The 27583-nt window shown below is 64.3% G+C and overlaps 1 protein-coding gene across 3 annotated transcripts in view; it reads right to left on the bottom strand.

Moving 5' to 3' along the window:
* Positions 1-2180: 2180 nt before the first annotated feature.
* Positions 2181-27583, bottom strand: part of LOC126947137 (serine/threonine-protein phosphatase 2A regulatory subunit B'' subunit beta) — a 209458-nt gene continuing 184055 nt past the window's right edge. For all 3 annotated transcript variants that reach the window (XM_050777760.1, XM_050777759.1, XM_050777761.1), the window contains 12 exons: positions 23245-23430; positions 10881-10984; positions 10545-10647; positions 10174-10248; positions 9680-9766; positions 9126-9282; positions 7651-7699; positions 7108-7197; positions 6328-6503; positions 5086-5204; positions 4909-5015; positions 2181-2459 (listed from right to left, as the gene is read on the bottom strand). In XM_050777760.1, coding sequence (XP_050633717.1) covers positions 2309-2459; positions 4909-5015; positions 5086-5204; positions 6328-6503; positions 7108-7197; positions 7651-7699; positions 9126-9282; positions 9680-9766; positions 10174-10248; positions 10545-10647; positions 10881-10984; positions 23245-23430 — 1404 coding nt within the window. In that variant the 3' untranslated portion in view covers positions 2181-2308. The remainder of the gene's footprint in view (positions 2460-4908; positions 5016-5085; positions 5205-6327; positions 6504-7107; positions 7198-7650; positions 7700-9125; positions 9283-9679; positions 9767-10173; positions 10249-10544; positions 10648-10880; positions 10985-23244; positions 23431-27583) is intronic.

Below are 27583 nucleotides of genomic sequence, written 5' to 3'. Positions count from 1 at the left end.
TTCGGGCTGGGCAGGGCCGTCTGTACCACGCGGGGTCGGGCCGGCCCGGGGGGCTGCGTCCCCGTCACCCACAGACGGGCCCCTGTGCCACGTGGGGTCTGACCCCTTGGCCCGGGCGGGGCGGCACGTGGGCACCGTGCTGGGGACGACCTCCGGCCTCCGCTCCTTCCCCGGCTCTGAGAGTCCCGAGGGCCTCCCTGCTCCCCCCCCCCCCCAGGGCCGTGTCTCCTCCGACAACTGCTGGGCGCGGCGGGTCCGGCTCCGTCCAGTTCCTGCGTCTGATGCCCCCGAGTTCTCCCCCAACGCCCCGTCTCCCTCTTCTCCGTCTCACGGCCGTCCAGGCCCCGTCCCCCGCCCCAGGCTGGGCCCCTCGTTCTGGGGAGCCCCCGTGTTCCCAGGCCCGTCCCTGCCGCCCCTGGGGACGGCGCTCTGGGGGCCGCTCTGGCGCCAATGCCGGGAGCCTGGGGTGCCCCCGTGGACGCGCTGGGATCTGACACGAAGGGACCCTGCGAGGAAGGGAGGGAGGGGCCGGCTGAGTCCCTGCTGGGGGATCTCCAGGGGTGACGGCCGTCAACCGCAGGGCGCCCGGGACGGCCATTCCCGGGGGGGTGGGGATGCCACGGGCGCCCCCACCGAGCCCTGGAACGTCCTGGCCCCTGTCCTGGAGGGACGCCGGCCGCTGGCCACTGTCAGGGTGACCCGGGTGCTTGTTTTGTGGGGACCCCCGGCCCCCCGCACGTGGGCTGTCAGGGGAACGGACCCTTAGACCAAGTGGGGGCAGGACGGCTGGGCTCTGGGTCTCCCCACCGCGCCGCTGTCCACGGGGACCCCCACTTCCCCGGCCGAGGCTGAGCGTGCACGGCCGGCCCTGGTGTGGCCCAGGGCATCGGGGCCGTGGCTGGGGGAGGAGGGGGCGCTTGGGGGATGCGGTGAGTACGGGGGTGTCGGCGGCTGTGCGGGGGCCTCACCAGGGACGTGGGTGGGGGACGCTGTTCCTTTCACGGCCCCAGGGAGCCCTCTGATGTCTCAGCCTTGAACCCCCAGCCTTCAACCCCCCATTGGGGGCCTCCTGTCAGCGTGGGAGGTGGAGGGTTCCGGTGAGAGGTGAACCCCCCGCTTCGGCCCCCTCAGTCCCATGACCATGGCCGTGGGGGGCCCTGAGGTGGTGGGGGGCGGACTTGCCCGCCCAGACGGGCTCCCCCGAGCGCGGGGCAGGGTGGGCCCCCAGGCCGTGGCTCCCGGTGCCATTTCCCTGCGGCGGCCACCGTCAGACCCTCCTGCCTGGCACCTGTCCCGTTGTTGGGGGGCCCTGACCCTTCGCAGACCCAGGTGGGGGCGTTCCCCGGAAATCCGGGGACACCTGGAGACACTGAGGACACGTTTGGGGCAGCGGCCGTTCCCCAGGAGGTGCTGCCACGTCCCCCCCCCGCCCCCAGCCTCCGCTGCCGTCTCTCCTCGGGGTCACAGGGACCGCCTGTGCGTCCAGCTCCTTCACAGCCAGGGCTGCGGTGGGTGAACGGGGCGTGTGCGCAGCTCTCGGGGTGCTCCCGCCCCGCCCGCCTGTTCCCGGCCGTGTGGCCACGTCCCTGTCCGGGGGGAACATTTTGTCGTGTGCGAGGAACGGGGGTCGTCCCGTGGTCACCACCCGTGACCCTCCCTGGCCTGTGGAAGGAGCAGAGCTGGGCCTGGGCTCAGGCGTGTCGGGCGTCCCTGGAGGGCTCCTGGTCCTCCCTGCACTCAGGGTTGTGCCCGGCGGGGGCCTCCGAACCCCCTCGTTCAGGCCCCGACTCGACGCGGGCTCCTTCCTTCCGGGGTCGCTGGCGGCCTTGGCTCCCGGGCTGGGAGGGACCGGCCGAGCCCGCGACTGAAAATCCTCCCAACGTTCGTTCAGAAACGCAAGCGCGATCGCCAGCAACGCTCTTGTCCGTTTACACAGAACGTGCAGGCTGCGGCGGAGGCTCCTGTCCGGGGCGGGGGACGTGCCCGGGAGCCGCGGGTCACAGCTTGGACCTTTCCAGAGAGACGAGGCCCCCGGAACGGTGAGGCCGGCGGGTGTCCGTGTGGGCACCTGTCCCAGTCCCGAGCGGCCCTCGCGTGTCCCCGGGGCGGGGTCAGCAGGCCCCAGAGCCGGAGGCCGGTCCAGCCGCGAACCCACGGCGGGAATTCACGGCACACGCTTCTGTGAATAAATAAAAATATACCATTCCGTACAAACGCACTCGCTTTCCACAACAGACAAGAGTCTTTACACAAGCCGCGGTGGCCGCGGCCCATGCAGAGGGGCCCGCGGTGGGGTCCCCGGGCGGCCTCACAGCGGCTCCAGGTCCTCGTCCCCGCACGCGTACTCGTACAGGTCCACGGCGCCCAGGGGCGAGGGCGCCTCGAAGAACGGCCTCTGGGCCAGCGGGGACCGCAGGGCACTCAGCTTCTGCTCCACAGGGCTGAGCTCGGCCTCGAACCTGCAACGAGGGGGTGGTGAAGGCGGGGCCGGCGGCGCAGAGCCAGGCCCTGGAGACGGCGCGTGGTTTCCGGGACACGCAGGCCGCCCGGGCCCAGCCTCCAGCACCAGAAAGTCCCCTGAGCCGACCCCGAGCTGCGGCCACTGAGCCAGCAACAAGCTCCAGGAACGCGCCCGGCGCGTGGCCTGCGGGGCAGGTGGAAACCCGCAGAGCGAGACTCTGTCTGAAATAAATAAAACCAGGCCCCCACGGGGTCACCGGTGAATTCTACCCGACACTGAGGGAAGACGTCACCGGTGCTGCACACAAACTCCTCCAGAAACTACGGGAGAGCAGCCTGCCCCCCGTTCCGTGCGCCAGCATCACCCTGATACCCGAGCCAGACCAAGACATCCCAGGAAAAGCCACGGGCCGGGCTCGGTGGCTCAGGCCTGCACTCCCAGCGCTGTGGGGGGCCGAGGCGGGAGGATCGCCCGAGGTCAGGAGTTTGAGACCAGCCCAGGCAACGTAGCGAGACTCTGTCTCTAGAAAACAAAAAATTAGCCGGGCGCTGGGAGACACTCCCGTAGTAATTAGCCGGGCGTTGGGGGGGCACCCCATAGTAATTAACCAGGCGTGGAGGGCACCCCCGTAGTAATTAGCCGGGCGCGGGGGGACACCGCTGTAATGCGAGGTGCTCGGGAGGCCGAGGGTGGAGGATCGCTTGCACCCAGGAGGCGGAGGCCGCAGTGAGCTGTGATGACAGCGCTGCCCCCGCCCCGGTGACAGAGCAAGACCGTGTCTCAAAAAAAATTTATAAACTACTCCAGATAATCCTCGCAAAGAGAGTCCAACCCTATATAAGGATAAAAGGAGTAAGATCCATGCGGGGAACACACGGCTGTCCCGGTGTCACTCACCGGACGGACGGACGGACAGACAGAGGAACATGGAGCGAAAGCCTCTGAGACACCCAGCCCCGTGTGGGGAAACCTCCGCCCACCAGGAAGAGGCCAGAGCACCCCCCAGTGACCGCCGGGGGAGGGGAGACGCCCCCAGGACCGGGCACCGGGACGCACACAAACCCGCACCGCTCAGTCAGGCGGGACGTGGTCGGCCCGGACCCCACCCAGCAGCGTCCAGGCCGCGCAGCGGGGAAGAGAAAGCAAGAGACGGCCACGCGGGGGTGAAAAGGAAGACAAGACACGGACCCACGGACGGACACGGGCCGTCCGCGCAGAAAGCCGCAGAGAACCGCAGATCTCCCAAGTGTGTTGCGTCTAGTTGCAAAACACAAGGTCAATCAGTCGTATTTCCATGGCCGCCAACGAACCGGCGGAACCGGGAATCTTAACAGTACCGTTTACACCCCCAAAGTGGGGCGGGGGACAGGGGGCCGGTCCCGCCCCGCATCCCCGCACCCCCTCACTGTGCCCGGTGTCCCTGCACTGTCCGCCGCACCCCCTGTGCCCCGCACCCCCCTCACTGTGCCCCGCGCTCCCCTCACTGTCCCCCAAGTCCCCGCACCCCCCTCACTGTGCCCCGCGCTCCCCTCACTGTCCCCCGCACCCCCCACGCCCCGCCCCCTCACCGTCCCCCACTGTGCCCCGCGCCCCCTCACTGTGCCCCGCGTCCCCTCACTGTCCCCCTGCACCCCCCTCACTGCCCCCCCCCACTGTGCCCCGCGCTCCCCTCACTGTCCCCCAAGTCCCCGCACCCCCTCACTGTGCCCCGCGCTCCCTCACCTCCCCACTGTGCCCCCGCCCCCTCACCGTCCCCCTCACTGTGCCCCGCGCCCCCTCACTGTGCCCCGCACCCCCCTCACTGTCCCGCGCCCCCTCACTGTGCCCCGCGCTCCCCTCACTGTCCCCCAAGTCCCCGCCCCCCCTCACTGTGCCCCGCGCCCCCCCCCACTGTGCCCCCCCCTCCCCACTGTCCCCCAAGTCCCCGCACCCCCTCACTGTGCCCCGCGCCCCCCCTACTGTGCCCCGCGCTCCCCTCACTGTCCCCCAAGTCCCCCTCACTGTGCCCCGCACCCCCCTCACTGTGCCCCGCGCCCCCCCCCTCACTGTGACCCCCCGTCCCCGCACCCCCCTCACTGTGCCCGCGTCCCCGCCCCCCCACTGCCCCGCCCCCCCCCCCCCGAGTCCCCGCACCTCCCCCTCACTGTGCCCCGCGCCCCCTCACTGTGCCCCGAGTCCCCGCACCTCCCCCTCACTGTGCCCCGCACCCCCTCACCGTCCCCCCCACTGTGCCCCCGCCCCCTCACCGTCCCCCTCACTGTGCCCCGCCCCCCTCACCGTCCCTCACTGTGCCCCGCGCCCCCTCACCGTCCCCCTCACTGTGCCCCGCACCCCCTCACCCCCTCACTGTGCCCCCGCCCCCTCACTGTGCCCCGCGCTCCCCTCACTGTCCCCCAAGTCCCCGCACCCCCCTCACTGTCCCCCGCGCCCCCCGGCCGCGCGCTCACCCGTCCTCCCAGGGCTCCCCCGCCGTCTCCTCGGCCACCAGGATGTCGTACTCCTCGGCCGCGTACTTCTCCCAGTCCGAGAGCTCGGGGCCGCTGCCGTCACTGTCCTGGGGGAAGCCACGCGTCACGTCACGCACCCGCCTGGCGCGGCCCCGCCCGCGCGCCCCCCGCACTCACCCTGAGCAGCGAGATCTGCTCCTTCTGCTCGTGGTCCAGGTACTTCTCGATGTTGAAGAAGGTGTCGAAGAACACGCCGGCCAGCTTGCAGCGCTTCAGGTCCCGCAGCGTGATCCTCCCTGCGGGGAGGGGACGTGTCCCAGGCGTGAGCCCGGCCTCACCTTCGGGCCGGCTGTGGGCTGTGCGGCGCGCGCCTCGGGTCACACGCGCGTAAGGACGCGGCCCGAGGCTCCGGGCTCTCCCGCCACGGGTCGGACGGGACAGGCGGACACGCGCGTGGTTCTGGGCGGGGACTGAGGTGTGGAGGCCGCGGTGCGGAGACGGCTCGGGCCACCTGTGCCCCGAGGACGCAGGGACGGGGACGTGGTGCAGGCGCCCCTGGATGTGAAATGACAGAGCCCGGGGCTCCCCACGCAGGCCGTGGCCAGAGAGTGTCCCGGGGACACCGAGCACCAGGAGGGCCCCAGCCAGGGAGAGGGACGGCTGCAGGGCGGTGCCCGGGCCTCGGAGCCATTTCCAAAGTGAAAGTCCCAGAGCTGGAGTCTGAGATGCAGAAGGAAGCCGAGCAGCGTGGACGCTCCCCTTTGCCTCAGTGGCCCTGGGAAACGGCCGCTCCTACTCTGAGTTGGTGACGAGGCCCAGCACCGCAGGTGTCCGGTCTCACTGCGCAAGAACCTCCTACTCAGGACCTCCCGCACCGGGGGCCGGGCCGGGAGGAGCTGGGACGATGGATGGCAGAACAGGGTTGAGGGGAGGAGACGGGGGGGGGGGGGGGTGAGAGGGGAGGAGGCAGAGGGGTGAGGGGAGGAGACGGGGGGGGGTGAGGGGAGGAGACAGGGGTGAGGGGAGGAGGCAGAGGGGTGAGAGGGGAGGAGACGGGGTGAGAGGGGAGGAGACGGAGGGGGTTAGAGGAGACAGGGGTGAGGGGAGGAGACGGGGAGAGAAAGTTGGACCCCACCCTGTGTGGCATCAGCATAAACGTGGCAACTGGTCCCTCAGCCGGTGCCGACGTCCCCAGTGAGCCCCGGCCTGGGTTCTCCAGGCCACCCTCGGGGGTGTCGACGCCCCGAGTAGGAGGTTCTTGCGCCGTGAGACCGGACACCTGCGGTGCTGGGCCTCGTCACCAACTCAGAGTAGGAGCGGCCGTTTCCCAGGGTCCCTCACCCTGGGCCGTCCTCTCTCCCGTCTGTCCCGTCCTCTCGCCCACCCGTCCCCTCACCCTGGGCCCTCCCGGGGCGTCACCTTCGCTCCTCGGCTTGACCAGGTCCAGCATCTGGCAGAGGCAGTCCTGGAAGGGCAGGGCCTCGATGGCCATGCTGTCCAGCCTCCGGCACTGCTCCTCGTAGAAGTACTCGAGCTCGAACATGGACAGGGCGCCGTCCCCGTCCAGGTCCATGCAGCGGAACCAGTACTCGATGCTGTGGCACAGCGAGCTCTGTCGGCCCCGCCCAGGACCCTCCCAGCCCGTGCCCTGCGGCCCCGGGGGCAGCCTCCCAAACAGGCGTGCGCGCATCCGCCCGTGCCCTGCAGCCCCCCACCAGACGTGCGCGCATCCGCCCGTGCCCTGCAGCCCCCCACCAGACGTGCGCGCATCCGCCCGTGCCCTGCAGCCTCCACCAGACGTGCGCGCATCCGCCCGTGCCCTGCAGCCCCCCACCAGACGTGCGCGCATCCGCCCGTGCCCTGCAGCCTCCACCAGACGTGCGCGCATCCGCCCGTGCCCTGCAGCCCCCCACCAGGCGTGCGCGCATCCGCCCGTGCCCTGCAGCCCCCCACCAGACGTGCGCGCATCCGCCCGTGCCCTGCAGCCCCCCACCAGGCGTGCGCGCATCCGCCCCGCCCGTGCCCCCCACCAGACGTGCGCGCATCCGCCCGTGCCCTGCAGCCTCCACCAGACGTGCGCGCATCCGCCCGTGCCCTGCAGCCCCCCACCAGACGTGCGCGCATCCGCCTGGGGACACACGTCACACGGGCGGCTCCCGGCCCTGCACTGAACAAACCCGCACCGCGGCAGGAGCCCACCTGGTCGGCGTTTTCTTGTCTTCCTCAGAGATCAAAAACCAGACAAAGTCTGCGTAGCTGATCTTCCCTTCCTTCTGCGCTTTTCTGCCTCTAGACCCCAGGCCAGGATGGACAGACGAAGACGGTGTCACGGAGAGACTCCCGGGCGTGGAGCCCCTGCCCATGACCGGGGGCGAGAGGGGCCCCCGGCCCAGCCCTCCTCCTGCCCCTCCAGGGAGGACGTGGAGGCCCCGTGGCCAGAGGGCGTTCCCGAGATCCGGGTGGGGTCAGGAGTGCACCTGCACCACGGCCACGGCCGCCTGGACGCCGGCAACGTCCCCTTCCCGGGGCTCGCTCAGGCCCAGCGCCCGACGAGGACCCCTGACCTGGGGCACGGGCCGCCCCTTCCTCAGACCTCACATGACAGAGTGTCGTGCCCCCCACTAGGCTTTCGGGTGACAGAGACACGTGTCCCCCTCTCCACGGCCAGTCGCTGTGGGAACTCGACAAGCTCGTGTCAGGCAAGGAGGAGCCGGGTCCTCGTGGGGCCTGAGCCGCACGTACCGCGTGACTGCTCCCGAGAAGATCCTGTCGATCATCTTGGTGGAAATGGCTGGAAAGGAAGGGGGTTGATGGGCAGCCCGCACCGCGCCTCGGCCCCGATGTCACGACCCCCCCGAGCCGAGCCTGGACGGGGCAAGGACCGAAATGCCCACAGGCGGCCCCGGGGCCCCTGCACAGGCCCCTCCCGGGTGCAGCCACCCCTGCCCTTCGAGCGGACCAGGGGCGCACGAAGCTGACCGTGGTTCATTAAAGGGCGGAACCTTCAGGCCTCACAGGTTCCGCTTCCAGACGCAGAGTGAGGGAGGCCTCAGTGCCATCCCGAAAACAAACACGTTTCAGCCCAAACTCCGCTAACAAGAGGCAAGAGCGGAGGCACCGACGCCGTCAGCTCCGGCCCACGAGGTCCCGCAGCCCGGGCGGCCATCCCTGCGGTCACCCGTGTCCCCGGCACGCACGGGGCCAAGACGCCCCCGCTTCAGGCCGCCGTGTGTGAGAAACAGCCCAGCGCGGCCGCACCTGCCATCCCCCGGCCGCACAGGCCATGCTGCCCGGAGACCCAGGGTGGGCACCAGCGGAACAGGGAAAGCCGGGGCGGGCCCGGGGTTCCCAGGGACAGCGAACGCCTGGTTTGGGGCCGATTCCCCGCGGTGAAGCGCTGGCTCGGGCCACACGGGCGGCTGTGCCCAGCTGGGCTCTCCTCGCGGCTACGTGTGGGGTCCAGGGCGCAGGTGGCTCCCTGAACCGGGCCCAGGACAAATCCAGGCAATGCTACGTCTGCTCAGGGGCGCGTCCCACGCACGCAGGACAGGGGTCTACTGCGGCCGCGCGGCCCAGGAGCAGCCCCGGGAGACCTGGACGGGCGGAGCTCACATTCCGGGCACCAGGCACGCGAGTCGGCTGCGCGCAACAGATGCCACCGTCACTGGGAAATACTCTTGGTTTTTTTGGGCGGGGGGAAGCAGACTTCAAGGAACCCTCTAGAAAACTCCAGCCGCACAGGCCACAGGCAGGCTCTCGTCCCTGGAAGCTGCACGACTATTACAGGAGCCGGGTGAGGACACCGGGGAGGCGCCGCCTCCCGCGGAGGGATCTGACCGCCCTCTAAGCCCGCGCTCCACCCAGTCGGGGACTGGATGGAAACTGCTCCCGGCCTTGGGGGCTGGAACCTGGAGCTGAGGGACGCGGCTGGTCTGCACGCCCTTGCTCGGGTGTTAACAATGAAGCCGCGCGGGACTGCAGGCCCTCGGGCCGGGTGCGGCTGTCTGAGCCTCAGGACCAGCGGCCCACACGGACCCTGCAGACGCCCGGGGGAGGACGCCTGGTGCAGAGGCGCACGCAGGGACCCAGACACGCGGGGACCCAGACACGGAGCGGGGAGTGGGGGAGGAGAGGCAGCTGCAGACCCGGGACGCCCTGAGAGAAGAAGGGTCTGCTCGGTGTCCCCGCGCCGCGCCCGCCCCTCTGCCCCTGCGCACCGTGGTCATTGTGCCGCGCCAGGTCGTGCGCGTCGATGAGCAGGTCGTGGTCCGTGTCCAGCTCCCAGAACTTGCAGTAGATGACGTAGAAGTGCTCGTAGGAGAAGAATTCGGTCAGCTGGTTGATGTCCGCCTCCTCCTCCAGCAGCGCCACATTCTGCCAAAGGACGCAAGTGGCCTGAGCGCGGGGCCTCTGGGGGGACGCCCCAAGTCCGGGTGGCTGCGGGCGGGGGCAGGGAAGGCGGGGTCGCTCCGAGTGGGGGCAGCTCTGCGGTGGGGGGAGCTCCAGCACGGGGGCGGCTCCCTAGGCGGGCGTGGGGGTGGGGGGCAGCTCTCAGGGAATGAGGGCTCGGCTCTCCCTGGTGCCCAGTACGGCCCCCCCACTTCGCAGATCAACCATGGACCCCCAAGTGCAGGCGGCGCTCACAGGCCTGGGGGTGGGCAGGGAGCGTGGGGGAGGTGGGGATGGGGTGGGAGTGCGGGGGAGGGGAAAGGAGGGGGGAGGAAAGGAGGGGGAGGGAGGGACGGGAGGACAGGGCGGGCGCGCCGCGCACCTGCAGGAAGGAGCTCCTCCGCAGCTCGGCGCAGGTGATCCTGCCGGACCAGGACCGGTTCACGGTGTAGAAGATCCGCTGGATGACCTGCGGGGGCGCCGTCAGTGCGCTGGGTGCGCGAACCCCCGAGCCTCGCCCCGCACGGAGACCCGGCGCCGGGGAGTGGGGCGCGGCCTTGGTCTCAGCCGCACCAGCCTCGCCAGGGCCGGACGGGCGGGGGAGCGCGGCGGGAAGGGCCCTGCGGGAGGCGCCGCCCCAGGCCGCGCAAAGCGGGGAGGGTCTGGCCGGGGACGCCCCGGAGCTACGGGGCCCAGGACAGGTGGGAAAGGGGCGCGGCCACCCCGGAAAGCCAGAGTCCCCCCAACGCCGGGCTCCCGGGCACGGCAGACACGTTCCCAGGAAACAGCCGCCTGCTCCCGAAGCTCAAGACCCCGGACCCCGCCCGCCCCGGAACCGCCCCCGGGCTCACCCCGGCCCCTCCGCTGGGGACCCACCGTGGTGATGTAGCGCGAGTGGAACTCGGACGCCTCCTTCAGGAACGACAGCCCCGGGTGCGTGTTCACCACGTCCTGCGGGTGGGAAGAATGAGGCGTGCGGTGTAGACGCCGGCCCTCCCGTGAGGGGTGAGGCGTGCCGTGTAGACACCGGTCCCCCGTGAAGGGTGAGGCGTGCGGTGTAGACACCCGCCCTCCTGTGAAGTGTGCGGTGTAGACACCGGCCCCCCGCGAAGGGTGAGGCGTGCAGTGTAGACGCCGGCCCTCCTGTGGAGTGTGCGGTGTAGACACCCGCCCTCCTGTGAAGTGTGCGGTGTAGACACCGGCCCCCCGTGAAGGGTGAGGCGTGCCGTGTAGACACCGGCTCTCACCTGCAGGAAGGGGACGAAGTCCTCCTGCACCAGGTAGTTGCAGCCAGGGCTCATGAGCAGATGGACGAACTTGGCCGCGTCGTCGTGGCAGTTGTGGAGGATTCTGGAAGGACAGGATGACTGCGCGCCACCCTCACAGGCGGGGGGGTTTCGACCCCGCAGACACAGGGTGGAACAACAGGGCAGGCCGCCACGCACGACCCCGGCAGGCCTGCGCCCACGCGCGGGTTTCTCCTCTCACGGTGGCAGCCGTAGGGGGCACCTGTCCTGACGCCAGGGGGACCCGGGGACGCCTCCGCCCTCCCGACACGGCCCCGTGCCCGGCCCGGGACTCACTTTCTCCACATGGCGATGAACTTGTGGACGGACACGGAGCCCGTGCGCTCCCCGCCGGCGCCACAGAAGAGCGGTCCCTTCCAGTAGAGGGGGCAGCCGCAGGCCTGGGGCAGAGAGGGCAGGAGGGGGCGGTCAGCGGGGCCCGGACGCCTGCGCTCCTGCTGCGCTCCTGCTGCGCTCCTGGCGCCTGTGACCACCGCTGCCTGGGGACCCTCTGCTGCGGCCAGGCACGTCTGGGTATCTGCAAACTCAATGTGGCTTTCGCTCCGGCCTTGGAACCGAGTCAGGAGAGCTAAGCCATGGAGTGCCGGGCACGCAGTCCCCCGACCAGAGACCACACGCGGACACTGTAACCAGAGGCGGCTGCGTCCCCAGTGTCTGCAAACCAAGCGGCGCAGACTAAGAACCAGTATGTGCGGGAAGAAATGGCCCCGTCAGCCAGGCAAGTGGTGAGTCCCACAGCGACGGAAACGTCTTATGGAACGCGTGGGACAGGCCTGCAGCAGAGCCCATGGCAGGTTAAATACAGCCTTAAATACACACGCGAGGAAGGAAAGTTTAACATCAGTCGTCTGCACTTCTACCTCAAAGTCACACACACACGGCAGACATGGAAGGAAAAACAGTCAACAGAGAAAATCAGGAAAATCAAAACTTGATGATTTGAAAGATTCTTAACAATTAATTAACCCTGCTGGGCGCGGTGGCTCAGGCCTGTCATCCCAGCAGTTTCAGAGGCTGAGGTGGGCGGATCACAAGGTCAGGAGTTCGAGACCAGCCTGGCCAAGATGGTGCAACCCCGTCTCTCCTAAAAATACAAAAATTATCTGGGCGTGGTGGTGGCGGGCGCCTGTAATCCCAGTTACTCAGGACGCTGAGGCAGGAGAATCGCTTGAACCCAGAAGGTGATAGAGACTGTCTGAAAAAAATAAAAACAAATCACACACACTGTCTACAAAGCAAACTACAGAGCACGGCTGGGTGAAATCAAAGACGACCTAAACGTGGTAACATGGACCTCACTGCACTGCTGAGTTTACAGGCTGCAGTTTCTTCCAGACGATTCTGCTGACCCACAGAATCCACACAATCCCCACCCACAGAGTCCACGCAGCCCCCAGCCACAGAGTCCACGCAGCCCCCAGCCACAGAGTCCACGCAGCCCCCAGCCACAGAATCCACGCAGCCCCCACCCACAGAGTCCACGGAGCCCCCACCCACAGAGTCCACGGAGCCCCCATCCAGGGTCCACACAGCCCCCACCCAGGGGCCACGCAGCCCCCACCCAGGGTCCACGCAGCCCCCACCCACGGAGTCCACGCAGCCACTAACCACGGAGTCCACGCAGCCCCCACCCACGGAGTCCACGCAGCCCCCACCCAGGGTCCACGCAGCCCCCACCCACAGAGTCCACGCAGCCCCCACCCAGGGTCCACGCAGCCCCCACCCAGGGTCCACGCAGCCCCCACCTACATGCACCAAGGGCTTGTTGTTTTGGGGTGTGCAGTATACACTGACAGGCTCGCATGAAAACTTATAAGGGAACACAAAAGAACTTCCAGGGGACCACGTTGATGGATGTAAGAGTCTCCCTCAGGCACTGGTGGGCTAAGGGAGCAAGGGAAGGAAGTGAGCTGGGACAGAGCAAACCCACTTCACACACACTGAATACCGGGGGATCCCAGCCCGAGGGTGAAAGGCCAGACAGCGGCCCTCCTGGAAGGAAACGAGAGGCTCTGCCGTGGCCAGGGTTTCTTGAACGGGGCACACGTGCACCCCCTGAAGGAAGAGAGTGGCCAGCTGCCCCGCCCCGGCCCGGGACTCCGGCTCAGCGCCCGGCACGGTGAACAGAATGACAGGAGAAGCCACCGAGAAAGAGGCCCAAACACGACAGAGCCCGGACGTGCACTGCCCTCCAGAGAGGGGCGCACGACGGCCGGCAGACAAGGGGGAGCGCGCCCGGCACTGGCGCTGGTGAGGGCAGGGTTCACGGGGCACGGAGCGGTGCCAACACGGGCACGAGACGCGGCTGAGTCAGAAAGGACTGAAGATGCCAGGTCGGGCAAGGCTGCCAGGCAGCCGGGCGTCCGCGTTGCTGGGAGAACCGGGACGCCGCACAGCTGCCGGGAAAGTGGACCACAGGGGGGCTGAGCATAAGCCCCGAGGCCCGGCCGGGGCATCCGTCCTCCCAGAAGCATGAGGCCCGAGGCCCGGCCGGGGCATCCGTCTCCCAGAAGCATGAGGCCCGAGGCCCGGCCGGGGCATCCGTCCTCCCAGAAGCACACCAGCGGGAAGACGGCCGATGCCCGTGACAGCCGCACGGATGCGGACGCCGGCTGCCCGATGCACGGTGCCCCGGGGAGAGAAGCCTGATGCCAGAGCAGGGGCTGGAGGAATAAAATGACGGCAGCGTCGTCCGGACAGGTGCGGGGCGGGAGTGACCACAGGGGGCGTGGGGGGACTTGGAGGGGCTGCACGCCACAGCACGGCGCGCAGTGCGGCGACGGGAAAAGATGCTATCCGGCTGGTGCACCTGCGGATGACGCGAAGGCAGCCGTGTGGAGCGGAGGGGCCGGGCCCTGCAGGACGCACAGGCACGTGCCGGCTCCCGTGACGAGGATCCCGAGGGAGCTCAGCCCTGGCCACCTGGGAAGGGTGCCATGGTGCAGCGGGAGGGAACGAGCTGGGTGCTGGGCACTGGGCCCTTGGGCTGGTGCTGGTCTCACGCTTCTGACCTCATCAGGCCGTTCTGGCTCACGGGCCATGCAGATTTCAGACCCCAAGCACTCAACACCCAGGAATGTGGGGATGTGTCAGCCTTCACATCTGTGCTCCTCATGGTATGAAAGACACACCGTAATGACCTGGTGGCACGGACGGAGCATCAGATGTATCCAGTCCTACCGGCTGGCGCCAAGTCTACCTGGTCCTACAGGCTACAGTCAGATCTACCCGGTCCTACAGGCTACAGTCAGATCTACCCGGTCCTACAGGCTACAGTCAGATCTACCCAATCCTGCAGGCTACAGTCAGATCTACCCAGTCCTACAGGCTAGAGTCAAATCTACCCAATCCTACAGGCTACAGTCAGATCTACCCAATCCTGCAGGCTACAGTCAGATCTACTCAGTCCTACAGGCTAGAGTCAAATCTACCCAGTCCTGCAGGCTAGAGTCAGATCTACCCAATCCTGCAGGCTACAGTCAGATCTACCCAGTCCTACAGGCTAGTGTCAGATCTACCCAGTCCTACAGGCTACAGTCAGATCTACCCAGTCCTACAGGCTAGCGTCAGATCTACCCAGTCCTACAGGCTAGCGTCAGATCTACGCAGTCCTACAGGCTAGTGTCAGATCTACCCAGTCCTGCAGGCTACAGTCAGATCTACCCAGTCCTACAGGCTACAGTCAGATCTACCCAGTCCTACAGGCTAGAGTCAGATCTACCCGGTCCTACAGGCTACAGTCAGATCTACCCGGTCCTACAGGCTAGAGTCAGATCTACCCGGTCCTACAGGCTAGAGTCAGATCTACCCAGTCCTACAGGCTAGCGTCAGATCTACGCAGTCCTACAGGCTAGTGTCAGATCTACCCAGTCCTGCAGGCTACAGTCAGATCTACCCAGTCCTGCAGGCTACAGTCAGATCTACCCAGTCCTACAGGCTAGAGTCAGATCTACCCGGTCCTACAGGCTACAGTCAGATCTACCCGGTCCTACAGGCTAGAGTCAGATCTACCCGGTCCTACAGGCTAGAGTCAGATCTACCCAGTCCTACAGGCTAGTGTCAGATCTACGCAGTCCTACAGGCTAGTGTCAGATCTACCCAGTCCTGCAGGCTACAGTCAGACCTACCCGGTCCTACAGGCTAGAGTCAGATCCATGCAATCCTACAGGCTACAGTCAGATCCATCCAGTCCTACAGGCTACAGTCAGATCCATCCAGTCCTACAGGCTAGAGTCAGATCGACCCAGTCCTACAGGCTAGAGTCAGATCGACCCAGTCCTGCAGGCAACAGTCAGATCTACCCAGTCCTGCAGGCTACAGTCAGATCTACCCAGTCCTACAGGCTAGCATCAGATCTATGCAGTCCTACAGGCTACAGTCAGATCTACCCAGTCCTACAGGCTACAGTCAGATCTACCCAGTCCTACAGGCTACAGTCAGATCTACCCAGTCCTGCAGGCTACAGTCAGATCTACCCAGTCCTGCAGGCTACAGTCAGACCTACCCGGTCCTACAGGCTACAGTCAGACCTACCCAGTCCTACAGGCTACAGTCAAATCTCCCCAGTCCTACAGGCTACAGTCAGATCTACCCGGTCCTGCAGGCTACAGTCAGATCTACCCAGTCCTGCAGGCTACAGTCAGATCTACCCAGTCCTACAGGCTAGAGTCAGATCGACCCGGTCCTACAGGCTACAGTCAGATCTACCCAGTCCTACAGGCTACAGTCAGATCGACCCAGTCCTGCAGGCAACAGTCAGATCTACCCAGTCCTACAGGCTAGCGTCAGACCTACCCAGTCCTACAGGCTACAGTCAAATCTCCCCAGTCCTACAGGCTACAGTCAGATCTACCCAGTCCTGCAGGCTGAGTCAGATCTACCCGGTCCTGCAGGCTGGCTACACGGTGATCCTTTTTTTTTTCCTGAGTCATGGTCTTGCTGTTGCCCAGGCTGGAGCGCAGTGTGTGATCCCAGCTCAGTGCAGTCTCAACCTCACGGGCTCAAGCCATCCTCCCACCCTAGCCTCCCAAGTAGCTGGGACCACAGGTGCGTGCCACCATGCGTGGCTATTTTTTTTTTTTTTGTAGAGTGAAGTCTATGTTGCCCAGGCTGGTCCAAACCTTTGCCCTCAAGCCATCCTCCCGCCTCGGCCTCCCAAAGTGCTGGGACTACAGGCTGACACCACAACCAGAGACAGCTGCATCCCCGGCGTCTGGGTGATGAGAACTGAGCGTGGGAGTGCTGGGCACACAGTCCCCCCACCACACCAAACCCGAAAATTACCTCCAAACTAATTAGCTCACAATTAAAAAAAAAAAATCCCGAAGTAAATGGAGACAATCAACTCCAAAATGCAAAAGACACAAAGGAAAGGAGTTCATCCTAAATGTTACAAAATCCTTATCTGAAAGGGAGTAACACACCAGATAACCTGATTCGACTCTAAAAGTCTTTTAGGGATCCACACACAGAAAGACCAACTCCGGGTGGGGCCGGGGAGCCGTGGCACGCACGCCCGCCGCACAGCCAGGACGGGGATCGAGGCCGCCAGCCCCGACAGTCCCTTCCGTCCCTCCGCACCCCAGCGCGGCGACAGCCCCCAGGCCTCCTGCCCGGGGCTCCGGTTCACCTTTTCCAGGCCACGGCAGTAGGACCTGGAGCTTCTAGGCCTGGCTTCCCTTGCTCAGCGCCCGCGTGAAGGAGTCCGGCACGCTGCTCCGTGTGGATCGTCGGCCCGTGTCCGGCTGCATCCTATTCCATTCCATTACGGCTCTGGTGATTGCACAGCAGGTCCCTAAGCACGAAGCACACCGGCCCCGAGGCCACGTGATGGTGCTGCTGCGGCAGGGGCACTGCGAGGACCACGACCCGGGCGTCTGCACTCGCACGGGGCACGCTGACACCGACCGACGGGTCTGAGGGGAGACAGGAGGACGCCACGGCCACGGCTCGCGAGTTCAGCACGACTTCCTCGGCCGGTGCCAGGACAAGGGGAACATGTGCAGACACGGAAAGATGCCAGCAAATGACATCGTGGAGCCGGATGAGTCCTCAGGGTCACATGAAGCCGGGCTGGACTTTGGCTCGGAGCCCCCACCCCAATCTCATGGGGCACCGCGATCCTGAGTGTTGGAGCGGGGTCTGCTGGGGGCTGACTGGGTCATGGGGGTGGACGCTCTGTCGCCCAGGCTGGAGTACAGTGGCACCATCTCGGCTCACTGCAACCGCCACCTCCCGGGTTCAAGCGAGACTCTGTCTGTCAAAAACAAACACACACACAAGAAACAGACAGCCTGTGTCTATGGAAACAATTCACGCTGTCATTAAAAACCTTCCCACAGAGAAAACTCCGTCCCAAATGGCCTCACTGATGAGTTCCAGCAAACACTCACATAAAATAACACCCAGTGTAAACAAACGGCTCCAGAAAAAGTGAATTCTAAGGGACATTTCCCAAGCAGCTCCCCGAGGCCAGCATCCCCCCAGACCAAGCCATGACAAGAAAAGGAGACCACAGGCCAGGCCTTCACGAGCGCAGATACAACCCCTGCAAGGCCAGGCCATCTGCACCCAACACAGAGGAGAAGTGTGGTGTGGTGGACCACCGTGTGGTGGACCAGAGACTGGCGCTCTCACCCCACGACCGGGGCTCACCCCAAGACCGGGGCTCACCCAAATACCAGGACTCACCCCAAAGACTGGGGCTCACCCAAATACCGGGGCTCACCCCAAAGACCAGGGCTCACCCCAAGACCGGGGCTCACCCCAAGACCGGGGCTCACCCAAATACCAGGACTCACCCCAAGACCGGGGATCACCCCAAGACCGGGGCTCACCCAAATACCAGGACTCACCCCAAGACCGGGGCTCACCCCAAGACCGGGGCTCACCCAAATACCAGGACTCACCCCAAGACCGGGGATCACCCCAAGACCGGGACTCACCCCAAGACCGGGGCTCACCCCAAGACCGGGACTCACCCCAAGACCAGGGCTCACCCAAATACCGGGGCTCACCCCAAGACCAGGGCTCACCCAAATACCGGGGCTCACCCCAAAGACCAGGGCTCACCCCAAGACCAGGGCTCACCCCAAGACCGGGGCTCACCCCAAGACCAGGACTCACCCCAAGACCGGGGCTCACCCCAAGACCAGGACTCACCCCAAGACCGGGGCTCACCCCAAGACCGGGGATCACCCCAAGACCGGGGCTCACCCCAAGACTGGGGCTCACCCCAAGACCGGGGTTGCCTTCACACTCATGTCCGTCAGGTCAAGACCAGTTCTTCATGACCCAGACCCTGCTGGGCCTGGCAATGCACAGCTAATGCATACGAGAGGCGTGACCCGCTGCAGTGGACTGGGGACCGGGGCTGCCTTCATACTCAGATGTACTGGACAAACTGCAAGGCACGTCTGTAATTTTATAAAGTAAAACTGAGGCCAGGCATGGTGGCTCATGCCCGTCATCGTCCCAGCACTTTGAGAGGCTGAGACAAGAGGGCCCTTCCAGCCCAGGAGTTCCAGACCAGCCTGGGCAACATAGCGGAACCCTGTCTCTACGAAAAAAAAACAATCAGCCAGGTGTGGTGGCAGGTGCCAGGGGTCCCGGCTACTCGGGAGGGCTGAGGTGGGTGGATCACTTGAGCCCAGCAGGTCGAGGCTGCAGTGAGCTGAGATGATGCCACTGGACTCCAGCCCAGGGGCTGAGTGAGAACCTGGCTCAAAAAAAAATTAAATAAAATAAAAAAAGAAAAGAGAGCTCCCAGCAAACAAGAACAGAAAGGGAAGGGCCTCTGGAGTCGGCGGTGGGTGTGCTCCGTCTCTCCCCTCCTGCTCGCTGATGCAAAGAACAAACTGCCCGTGTGGCCAGGGACACACAGCCGGCCCCACAACAGCCGTGCCCTGGCCAGCCACACGCGAGTTCCACAGTCTCCACACCCCACCAGCCCCGTGGTAGCCACATTCCGCCAGACACACGGGGAACCCCACAGAAACCACGCCCCGGCCAGACACACAGCGAGCCCCACGGTATCCACACCGCAGGATTTAATCGATCCTCACCACACACACAGTGAAGCATGTTGCTGTACCCCGTAAATATATACAAATATTACTTGTCCCTTCAAAATAAAATTTAAAATAAAAAAAAAATATGAAACTCTGAGAGAGGCGAAGTACAGTGACTGGAAGCACGTCCGTGGCTGGTCCGGGACGGGGAGAAATGGGGGGACTGACACGGTGCAGGAGGAGGCGCAGGGGAAACCCGGGGCAGGCGGCACACGGCCGGTCCCCCCTGTGGGGGTGGATACCCAGGTGCGTGCTGGACCACAACGGATCGATTGTGCACTTAAAACCGGGGATCTTGGTGTGTGAGAAAGATGATCGCAGGAATTCATGGGACAGAAAGAATCGAAATGCTCTGTAACCCTGACGGCTGCTGACTGAAAAAGATATAGATTAGTCTGCAGCATGGTGGATCGAGGAGGGAAAAGCAGAAATGGATGATTCTGTCAAGAAAGAGTGTCTAGAGGATGCAGATACGATAATCGTACAAGACAAGAGCTTTAGGGCAATGAATTGATAAGTTATGCAAAAAAGTGTTTTAGAAAAAATGTAAATAATCATAATAGACTCAATGAACGAAAACCCGGAATTAACCAACGACATCTGAAGGAAATTACGGGAGAGAAAACCGTGTTTCCCTGTGGGGCGCTGACGGGGTGGAGCCTGGCGGAGGCGAAGGAGCTGACGATCGTTTCCCAAACAGCTTCAGAGAAAACACGGAGGAGTGAACATGATGACAGGGAGGAAAGAATGCGTGAGATCAGCCCCGACTCACACACCGGACAGGAACGGCCGGGCCGACCTCACTGCACGGCCACAGCTATAAGATCCACAGGGGGAAGCACAGACTCCACGTCCCCTCAGACGTCAGTTCTCAGGCAGCTGAGAACACGCCGTGGGCTGTGACTCAGGCCCTCACTCACTCACTGACGGAGAAAATTCGAAACCACACGGGCCTCACGCGCGGAAACCCGAGGATGCCAGCGACACCCGGGCTACCCGTTCGTCCCCTGGTCCGGGGCCCGGCTCACAGAAAACCGTCCCAAAGGCACACGACGGAGACGGGGACGGACGCCCGCACGTGGCGGTGAGCTGGGCGCCACCCATACAGGCTCAGCGGCCTTGGGGGGAGCGGAACATGGCCTGCGGCCCCCGCACATGCGGGACACTCACGGGGTTCTGCTGCCACAGCGCAGGTGCATTAAGTCACGAACGCACAGCCCCTGCCGGCCTCTGCCCACAGTCACCGTGGGGGCCCGAGCACCACGCGCTCTGCCTGCCGGGGCCGGGCCGGTGCGTGTACGAACAGCCGGTGTGTGCACGGACAGCAGGGCCTGTGGAGGTGTCCCTCGGACTCCCAGCGGTGCAGACACTGCAAGCAACAGAACTTCAGTCTCAGAGCTCTCCCCTGTCCCGCTGGGTCACACCCAGCTCACCCTGCTTCTCGGGGGCATCGAAGACCATGAGAAAACTTGCTTTTTCCCACCAAACGTGACACCCGGCCAACGGGCCAAGTTCTTTCAAGTCTGGAAGCCTCACCACCTTCGACGGCCACCAAGGCCGCCGCCGCCGCGCCTGAAGTGAGGTCACGCGGAAAGCTGCGTCCCGGGAGGAAAACGACACGGAGCGAGCACGTGAGAACCAGGCGCCGTGGCGGGGAAGCCCCGAGGGGAACGTGTGGGTCACGTGCAGGAACCTCACCGTGCTGCGTGAGTGGCTTGGTAGGACGCGAAGGGGACACAGCACGGGAGCCGCAGAAGAGGCGACCGACCCGGCCGGTGGCGTGCACCCTGCGTGTGGGGCTGGGCAGACTCGGCGAGGGCGAGTTCTCCACATAACCGAGGCTGTGCTGAAAAGGATGAAGCCGTCCCAGGTGCAAGCAAAGAGACTCTTCCCCGTGAAGGAACTCTCAGCGACATCCCACAGCTTCAAGAGCACGGAGGATAACACACTGGAAGCCGAGACACACGTGGAAAGTCGAGCGAGCCTGCCAGGGCGGGCAGTGGGTGCCCACTCCACACCGGACATGGAGACGGCACGGCTGTCACTACTTCTGTGGCACGTTTTTACCGAGACATGAAACAATTCTTAACGTGTGTGGTGTTTTAAATTACAGCATACTAGGTAAATATTAGCTTTTTTCATTCACTCCACGTTTGCAACCAACTGTAAGAAAGTTTCTAGTATTTCAACAAAAGCAACTACAGAGTGACCCTAATTTTCCTTGTAAGGTGGCTTTGCATGCTCGCAGCTTATCTGGTCCTTACACGGCCCCACACTGCCGTGCAAGACGACGCCACCTCTACAGATACGGACTTAGTAAGAACAAATACCCAAGTGTAAAACAGCATGCTAATTTTTCTCTCAGAAATGCAAGATGTATGCATGTTCATCCTCATACACACATTCGCGTGTACTTGCTCATATTAAAAGCTAAAACGACAATAAGAGGGTAAACTAAAGCTACGGGAACTCTTACCTCGGGGGGAGAAACAGCGCAGACAGGGACGGAACCTGGACTTACCCAACTGTGTCTGCTTTGTTAGCGTTCACTTTGTAACCACAGAGGTTTTTTTTTTTTTGAGATGGAGCCTCGCTCTGTCACCCAGGCTGGAGTGCAGTGGCCGGATCTCAGCTCACTGCAAGCTCCGCCTCCCGGGTTCACGCCATTCTCCTGCCTCAGCCTCCCGAGTAGTTGGAACTACAGGCGCCCGCCACCTCGCCCAGCTAGTTTTTTTTGTATTTTAGTAGAGACGGGGTTTCACCGTGTTAGCCAGGATGGTCTCGATCTCCCGACCTCGTGATCCGCCCGTCTCGGCCTCCCAAAGTGCTGGGATTACAGGCTTGAGCCACCGCGCCCAGCCGTAACCACAGAGGTTTTTACGTATTTATAAAACAAGACTTTGTAAAATACTTTAAAAGGACAGTCTCTAATAGAGAAAGGGGGGACACTTCCCAACGTGTTCTTTCAGACCCGTATTTCTCTAAAACCAAAAGCAGACAAAGGACTCACAAGAAAACTCTCAGGCAGTGTGTTCTCTGTGAATCCAGTTGCAAAAATTACTGGAATCCAGCAACATATGAAAGACACGAGACACACCGACCACATGGAATTTATGCTAGGAATGCAAGGTTGGTTTAACATCCCAAAACCCACTCATTTAATAGACTGTATTCATAGGTTAAAAATACAAAAACCGGCCGGGCGCGGTGGCTCACACCTCAATCCCAGCACTTTGGTGGCTCACACCTCTATCCCAGCACTTTGGGAGGCCGAGGCAGGTGGATCACTTGAAGTCAGGAGTTCCTGAATCAGCCTGGCCAATATGGTGAAACTCCATCTCTACTAAAAATATAAAAATTAGCCAGGCATGGTGGTACACACCTGTAGTCCCAGCTACTTGGGAGGCCAAGGCAGGAGAATCGCTTGAACCTGGAAGGTGGAGGTTGCAGTGAGCCGAGAGGGCACCATTGCACTCCAGCCTGGGCAACAGAGCAAGATTCTGCCTCAAAACAAACAAGCAAACTGAAAAAACAAAAACCTGCCCACTCCTGAGGACCGCCTTCACAGCTGCAGAGCTGGAGAGGGCTGGGGAGCAGGGGTCTCGCCCCGAGGGGCTCACGAGTACCGTGCACTAAGGCTCTGGGCTCTGACCTGGAGGGGTGGGAGCATCTGCCTTCCGGCGACTCCACCTGGAGGACGGAACGCTGGAGAGGTGGGCCCGGGTCCCTGGAAACACAATCGCCCACCAGGGGTCCAGACACACGTCCCTGGAGTGAGCCTTGCCTTGGTAACGCACAGACACTAAACCGAGCGTGCCCGATCTGCGGACGTCCACGCAGGCAGCCTGGAAAGCAGGCAGCTGAGAAGGAAAGCAGGCGGCAAATGACGAACATGGCGCCGCAGCACCCAGGGTGAGTCCAGAAATGGGCCCTCGGGGCCACTGCCGGGGGACAGGGGTCCACAGCCGCCCAGCCTGGGACGGCGGCTCCTCGGGCAGAAAGGGGCACGGCCAGGAGGGTGCTGAACGGCCTCAGGACGAGAATGCAGACGGAATTCCCACTTGAGTTTCAGATGCTTAAGAATTCACACAGCAGCGACCAGACAGCAAACCTCAGGCCACAACTGTAACCTCAGAGGAAACCTGGGCCACTCCCGCACACGTGACACGCACCCGCCTCGGCCGCTGGCCTCACTCATGCCCGTGTGACACACACCCACCTCGGCCACTCCAGCCTCTCCACCTCACCCTCACACGCTGGTGGCACCCGCCTCAGCTGCCCCACCTGACTCTCACACGTGTGACATGCACCTGCCTCGGCCGCCCCACCTCCTCACTCTCACGCGTGTGACACGCACCTGCCCCGGCCGCCCCACCTCACTCTCACGTGTGTGACACGCACCTGCCCCGGCCGCCCCACCTCACTCTCACGCGTGTGACACGCACCTGCCTCGGCCGCCCCACCTCCTCACCCTCACGCGTGTGACATGCACCTGCCCCGGCCGCCCCGCCTCACCCTCTCACGCCCGCAGTACCACCTCGGCTGCTCCACGTCACACGGGGGACACGCACCTTGGCCACCAGGCCCATGTCGTCCATGGTGGCTCTCTCGTGGGGGAGGCGGGCGAAGGCGCTCTCGATCTTGCTGATGGCGGCATCCACGTTGAGCGAGTCCTGCGGGCGTCCTCTGGGGAAGTAGAAGGTCGGAATGCTTTGGCTGCTGGCCGGGGGCAGACGCTCTTCTTTCCGCGTCTGAACCTGAAGAGTGACGGACAGCGCTCGGTTACAACCCGGGAGCATCGAACGCCTTCTCCACCCGGACAACACGAGGGGCCTCTCCGGGGCCGACGGTGCCGAGGCCGCCTGACCCCGGCCGGGAGAGGACACGCCGCAGTCCCTGTCGGGGACCACACGGGTACTGCACTGCAGGGGCCACCTCCGCCCAGGAGGACACACGATGCTGCCACGGACCCCATGCTGGGTGGCTGCTCTGCACCACTGAGCCCCCGCCACACCCCAAGGGCCCCGGGGACACGGGCAGCCGCACCCCAGACATCTGAGAGCCCAGCCAGGACCCACTCCCGACTCCCATGGGGCACAGCACAGACCCCACCACACCCGGCAGGGCCCCGGGGACACGGGCAGCCGCGCCCCAGGCGTCTGAGGGCTCAGACGTGGAGAGGCCCAGGTGCCGTCCACAGGCAGCCCTGCCCCTGGAGCCCGGGCGACTCACGTTCGGAGAGGCACAGGCAGGGCAGGCAACCGCACAGCCGGGCGAAGGGGCCGACCGCCGGGTACTGCTGTGGACACGCCTCAGCCCCTCACCCAGCCCCTCGCCCGCGCCCACGGGCTCTTGGCCCCACTCAGCATCAGCTCTCCCCTCACCCAGTACATCCACAGGCCCCAGAACACGCACTCAAAAGTCTCCTGCTTCAGTCTGTACACACAGCCTGCGAGGTGGACATTTGATCTCATCCCGTGATGCTGAAACACCGCCTGGAACGGTTAACGGCGTCAGCGACCGCACTGCGTCCTGCTCCACCAACCGCCCAGGGGACGGGCCGTGTCCTTCTCCACCATGACTACTGAGGGGACGGGCTGTGTCCTCCCCCACCAACTACCCAGGGGACGGGCCGCGTCCTCCTCCTCCACCAACTACCCAGGGGACGGGCCGCGTCCTCCTCCACCAACTACCCAGGGGACGGGCCGCGTCCTCCTCCTCCACCAACTACCCAGGGGACGGGCCGCGTCCTCCTCCTCCACCAACTACCCAGGGGACGGGCCGCGTCCTCCTCCTCCACCAACTACCCAGGGGACGGGCCGTGTCCTCCTCCACCAACTACCCAGGGGACGGGCGCGTCCTCCTCCTCCACCAACTACCCAGGGGACGGGCCGCGTCCTCCTCCATCAACTACCCAGGGGACGGGCCGTGTCCTCCTCCCCCACTAACTACCCAGGGGACGGGCCGTGTCCTCCTCCTCCACCAACTACCCAGGGGACGGGCCGTGTCCTCCTCCTCCACCAACTACCCAGGGGACGGGCCGTGTCCTCCTCCTCCACCAACTACCCAGGGGACAGGCTGTGTCCTCCTCCCCCACCAACTACCCAGGGGACGGGCCGTGTCCTCCTCCTCCACCAACTACCCAGGGGACAGGCTGTGTCCTCCTCCACCAACTACCCAGGGGACGGGCCGTGTCCTCCTCCTCCATCAACTACCCAGGGGACGGGCCGTGTCCTCCTCCTCCACCAACTACCCAGGGGACGGGCCGTGTCCTCCTCCACCAACTACCCAGGGGACAGGCCGTGTCCTCCTCCCCCACCAACTACCCAGGGGACGGGCCGTGTCCTCCCCCACTAACTACCCAGGGGACGGGCCGTGTCCTCCCCCACTAACTACCCAGGGGACGGGCCGTGTCATCCCCCACTAACTACCCAGGGGACGGGCCGTGTCCTCCCCCACTAACTACCCAGGGGACAGGCTGTGTCCTCCCCCACCAACTACCCAGGGGACGGGCCGTGTCCTCCTCCTCCATCAACTACCCAGGGGACGGGCCGTGTCCTCCTCCATCAACTACCCAGGGGACGGGCCGTGTCCTCCTCCTCCATCAACTACCCAGGGGACGGGCCGCGTCCTCCTCCACCAACTACCCAGGGGACGGGCTGTGTCCTCCTCCTCCAACTACCCAGGGGACGGGCCGTGTCCTCCTCCTCCACCAACTACCCAGGGGACGGGCCGTGTCCTCCTCCTCCAACTACCCAGGGGACAGGCCGTGTCCTCCTCCTCCACCAACTACCCAGGGGACGGGCTGTGTCCTCCTCCACCAACTACCCAGGGGACAGGCCGTGTCCTCCTCCACCAACTGCCGTGGAGGAGGGGTCCCGGGAGGAAGCCGGGGAGGAGGGTCCGATGGACCACAGCTCAGGGCCTTTGCAGCCACAATCCTGACTGCCGGGATCAATCCAGGCCTGGGTCGCAGCTCCAGTGTCCTCACAGAGAACACAGCCCACCCTGCTACTGCCACAGGACCCTCACCTCACGTCACAAGGGTCCCACACACAGCGCCCCAACGGTCCCCACCCTGCTGTCTCCACAGGACCCTCACCCCAGGTGAGACTCCGCTGCTTTACTCTGATCCCCATCTAGGAGGAAGGAGGCCGCCTCCGTGACCTGGGGCGGAGCAGGCTTCCCGCAGCAGGTGCCGACCGAGCGCTCCTTCAGCAGAGCTTTACCTTCCCGTGTGATTCAGAACGTGAGCTCTGTGCCCGGGGCAGGAGGTCTCTGCACCTCCCCGGGCCCACAGCGCACCTCCCCGGGTCCACGGCGCACCTCCCCGAGTCCACGGCGCACCTCCCCGAGTCCACGGCGCACCTCCCGGGCCCACGGCGCACCTCCCCAGGCCCACGGCGCACCTGCCCGGGCCCACGGCGCACCTCCCAGAGCCCACGGCACACCTCCCCGGGCCCACGGCGCACCTCCCCGGACCCACGGCGCACCTCCCCGTGTCCACAGCGCACCTCCCCGAGCCCACGACGTGTCCCCACAGCGGCGTCCTCCCATCTCCCTCCCGCCTCCTGCAGCGGGGGCCCCACCGTGGAGCCTGCGGCTCTTCCCCTCCATCACGCTGGGTTCACACCGCTCTGCTATCTGGGTTACGGAGGGGCTCTCGGGCTCCCGATTTTGGCAACAGAATGATGACCTGGACACACAAACCAACCTCCCTGCTGAAAAACCGCCAGGAACCCCGGACGGTGTGTTTCACAAGCGTCTTCCAGACGGCACCCCAGGCTGGCAGGACAAAGGACGCCTCAGGCCACGGCTGCGTGGAAGGAGGAGCCCAGGGAAGGCCGTGGAGCCTGAACAGGCTCTGCCTGCAGAAGCGTGGGCCGAGCGCGCTCACCCGAAATCGCTCAGTCTTGCAGGGCTCTGGGGAAGACGAGGCAAAACCCAGGGTCCTCGGGGGAAGCCGCCCTAAGTGCGGCGCCCAGAACACGGCACCTGCGGTGGGAAGAAGAACTCCAAGGACGTCCCCAGCGCGCCTCCGGCCCCGGGAAGCAAAGGATCAGCCTTCACCTGGAGCTGCCTGTAGGAGCTGCGCAGGGCGGAGCTCTCCCCCGAGAACTTACAGCCACAGCCGACTCTCCGGCAGGTTTGCAAACCAAGCCTACGTCACCAGGATGGTGCGCAAACCCTCAAACCGGCCGGGCACAGTGGCTCGTGCCTGCAATCCTGGCGCTTTGGGAGGCTGAGGGGGGCAGGATGCCTGAGCTGAGGAGTTCGAGACCAGTCTGGGCAACACGGCAAAATTTCACCTCTACTAAAAAAAAAAAAAAAATAGAAAAAATTAGCTGGGTTTGGTGGCAGGTGCCTGTAATCCCAGCTACTTGGGAGGCTGAGGCAGGAGAATCGCTTCAACCCAGGAGGTGGAGCTTGCAGTGAGCTGAGATCTGGCCACTGCACTCCAGCCCGGGTGACAGAGCGAGACTCTGTCTTAAAACAAAAAACAGAAAATTAACCAGGTGTGGTGGCGGGCACCCGTCATCCCAGCTACTTGAGGGGCTGAGGCAGGAGAATCGCTTAAACCCGGGAGGCAGAGGGTGCGGTGAGCTGAGATCCGGCCACTGCACTCCAGCCCGGGTGACAGAGCGAGACTCCGTCTCAAAAAAAAAAAAAAAAAAAAGAGATGAACACGTAGACACGTTTAGAGCAGAACGTACAGACTATACACACCATTAACAGACCATTCACATGCCGTTAACAGACACCGTGTGACGCAAAAGCTGAGCAAAAGCAGCCCGGAGAAGCCAAGAGCTCCCAAAGCGAAGGTCGGAATTGAAAGAAGGGATGAAGGGCGGTAACGACTGGGAAAACCTGGGCACGCTGACCACAGAAATCAGTGATAACAACGTACGT

Source organism: Macaca thibetana, chromosome Y (genome assembly GCF_024542745.1).
Source record: "Macaca thibetana thibetana isolate TM-01 chromosome Y, ASM2454274v1, whole genome shotgun sequence".
In the NCBI taxonomy this organism is placed as follows: Eukaryota; Metazoa; Chordata; class Mammalia; order Primates; family Cercopithecidae; genus Macaca; species Macaca thibetana.
Note: the sequence above shows the minus strand (reverse complement) of the source record. Positions and strands in the feature narration are given on the sequence as shown.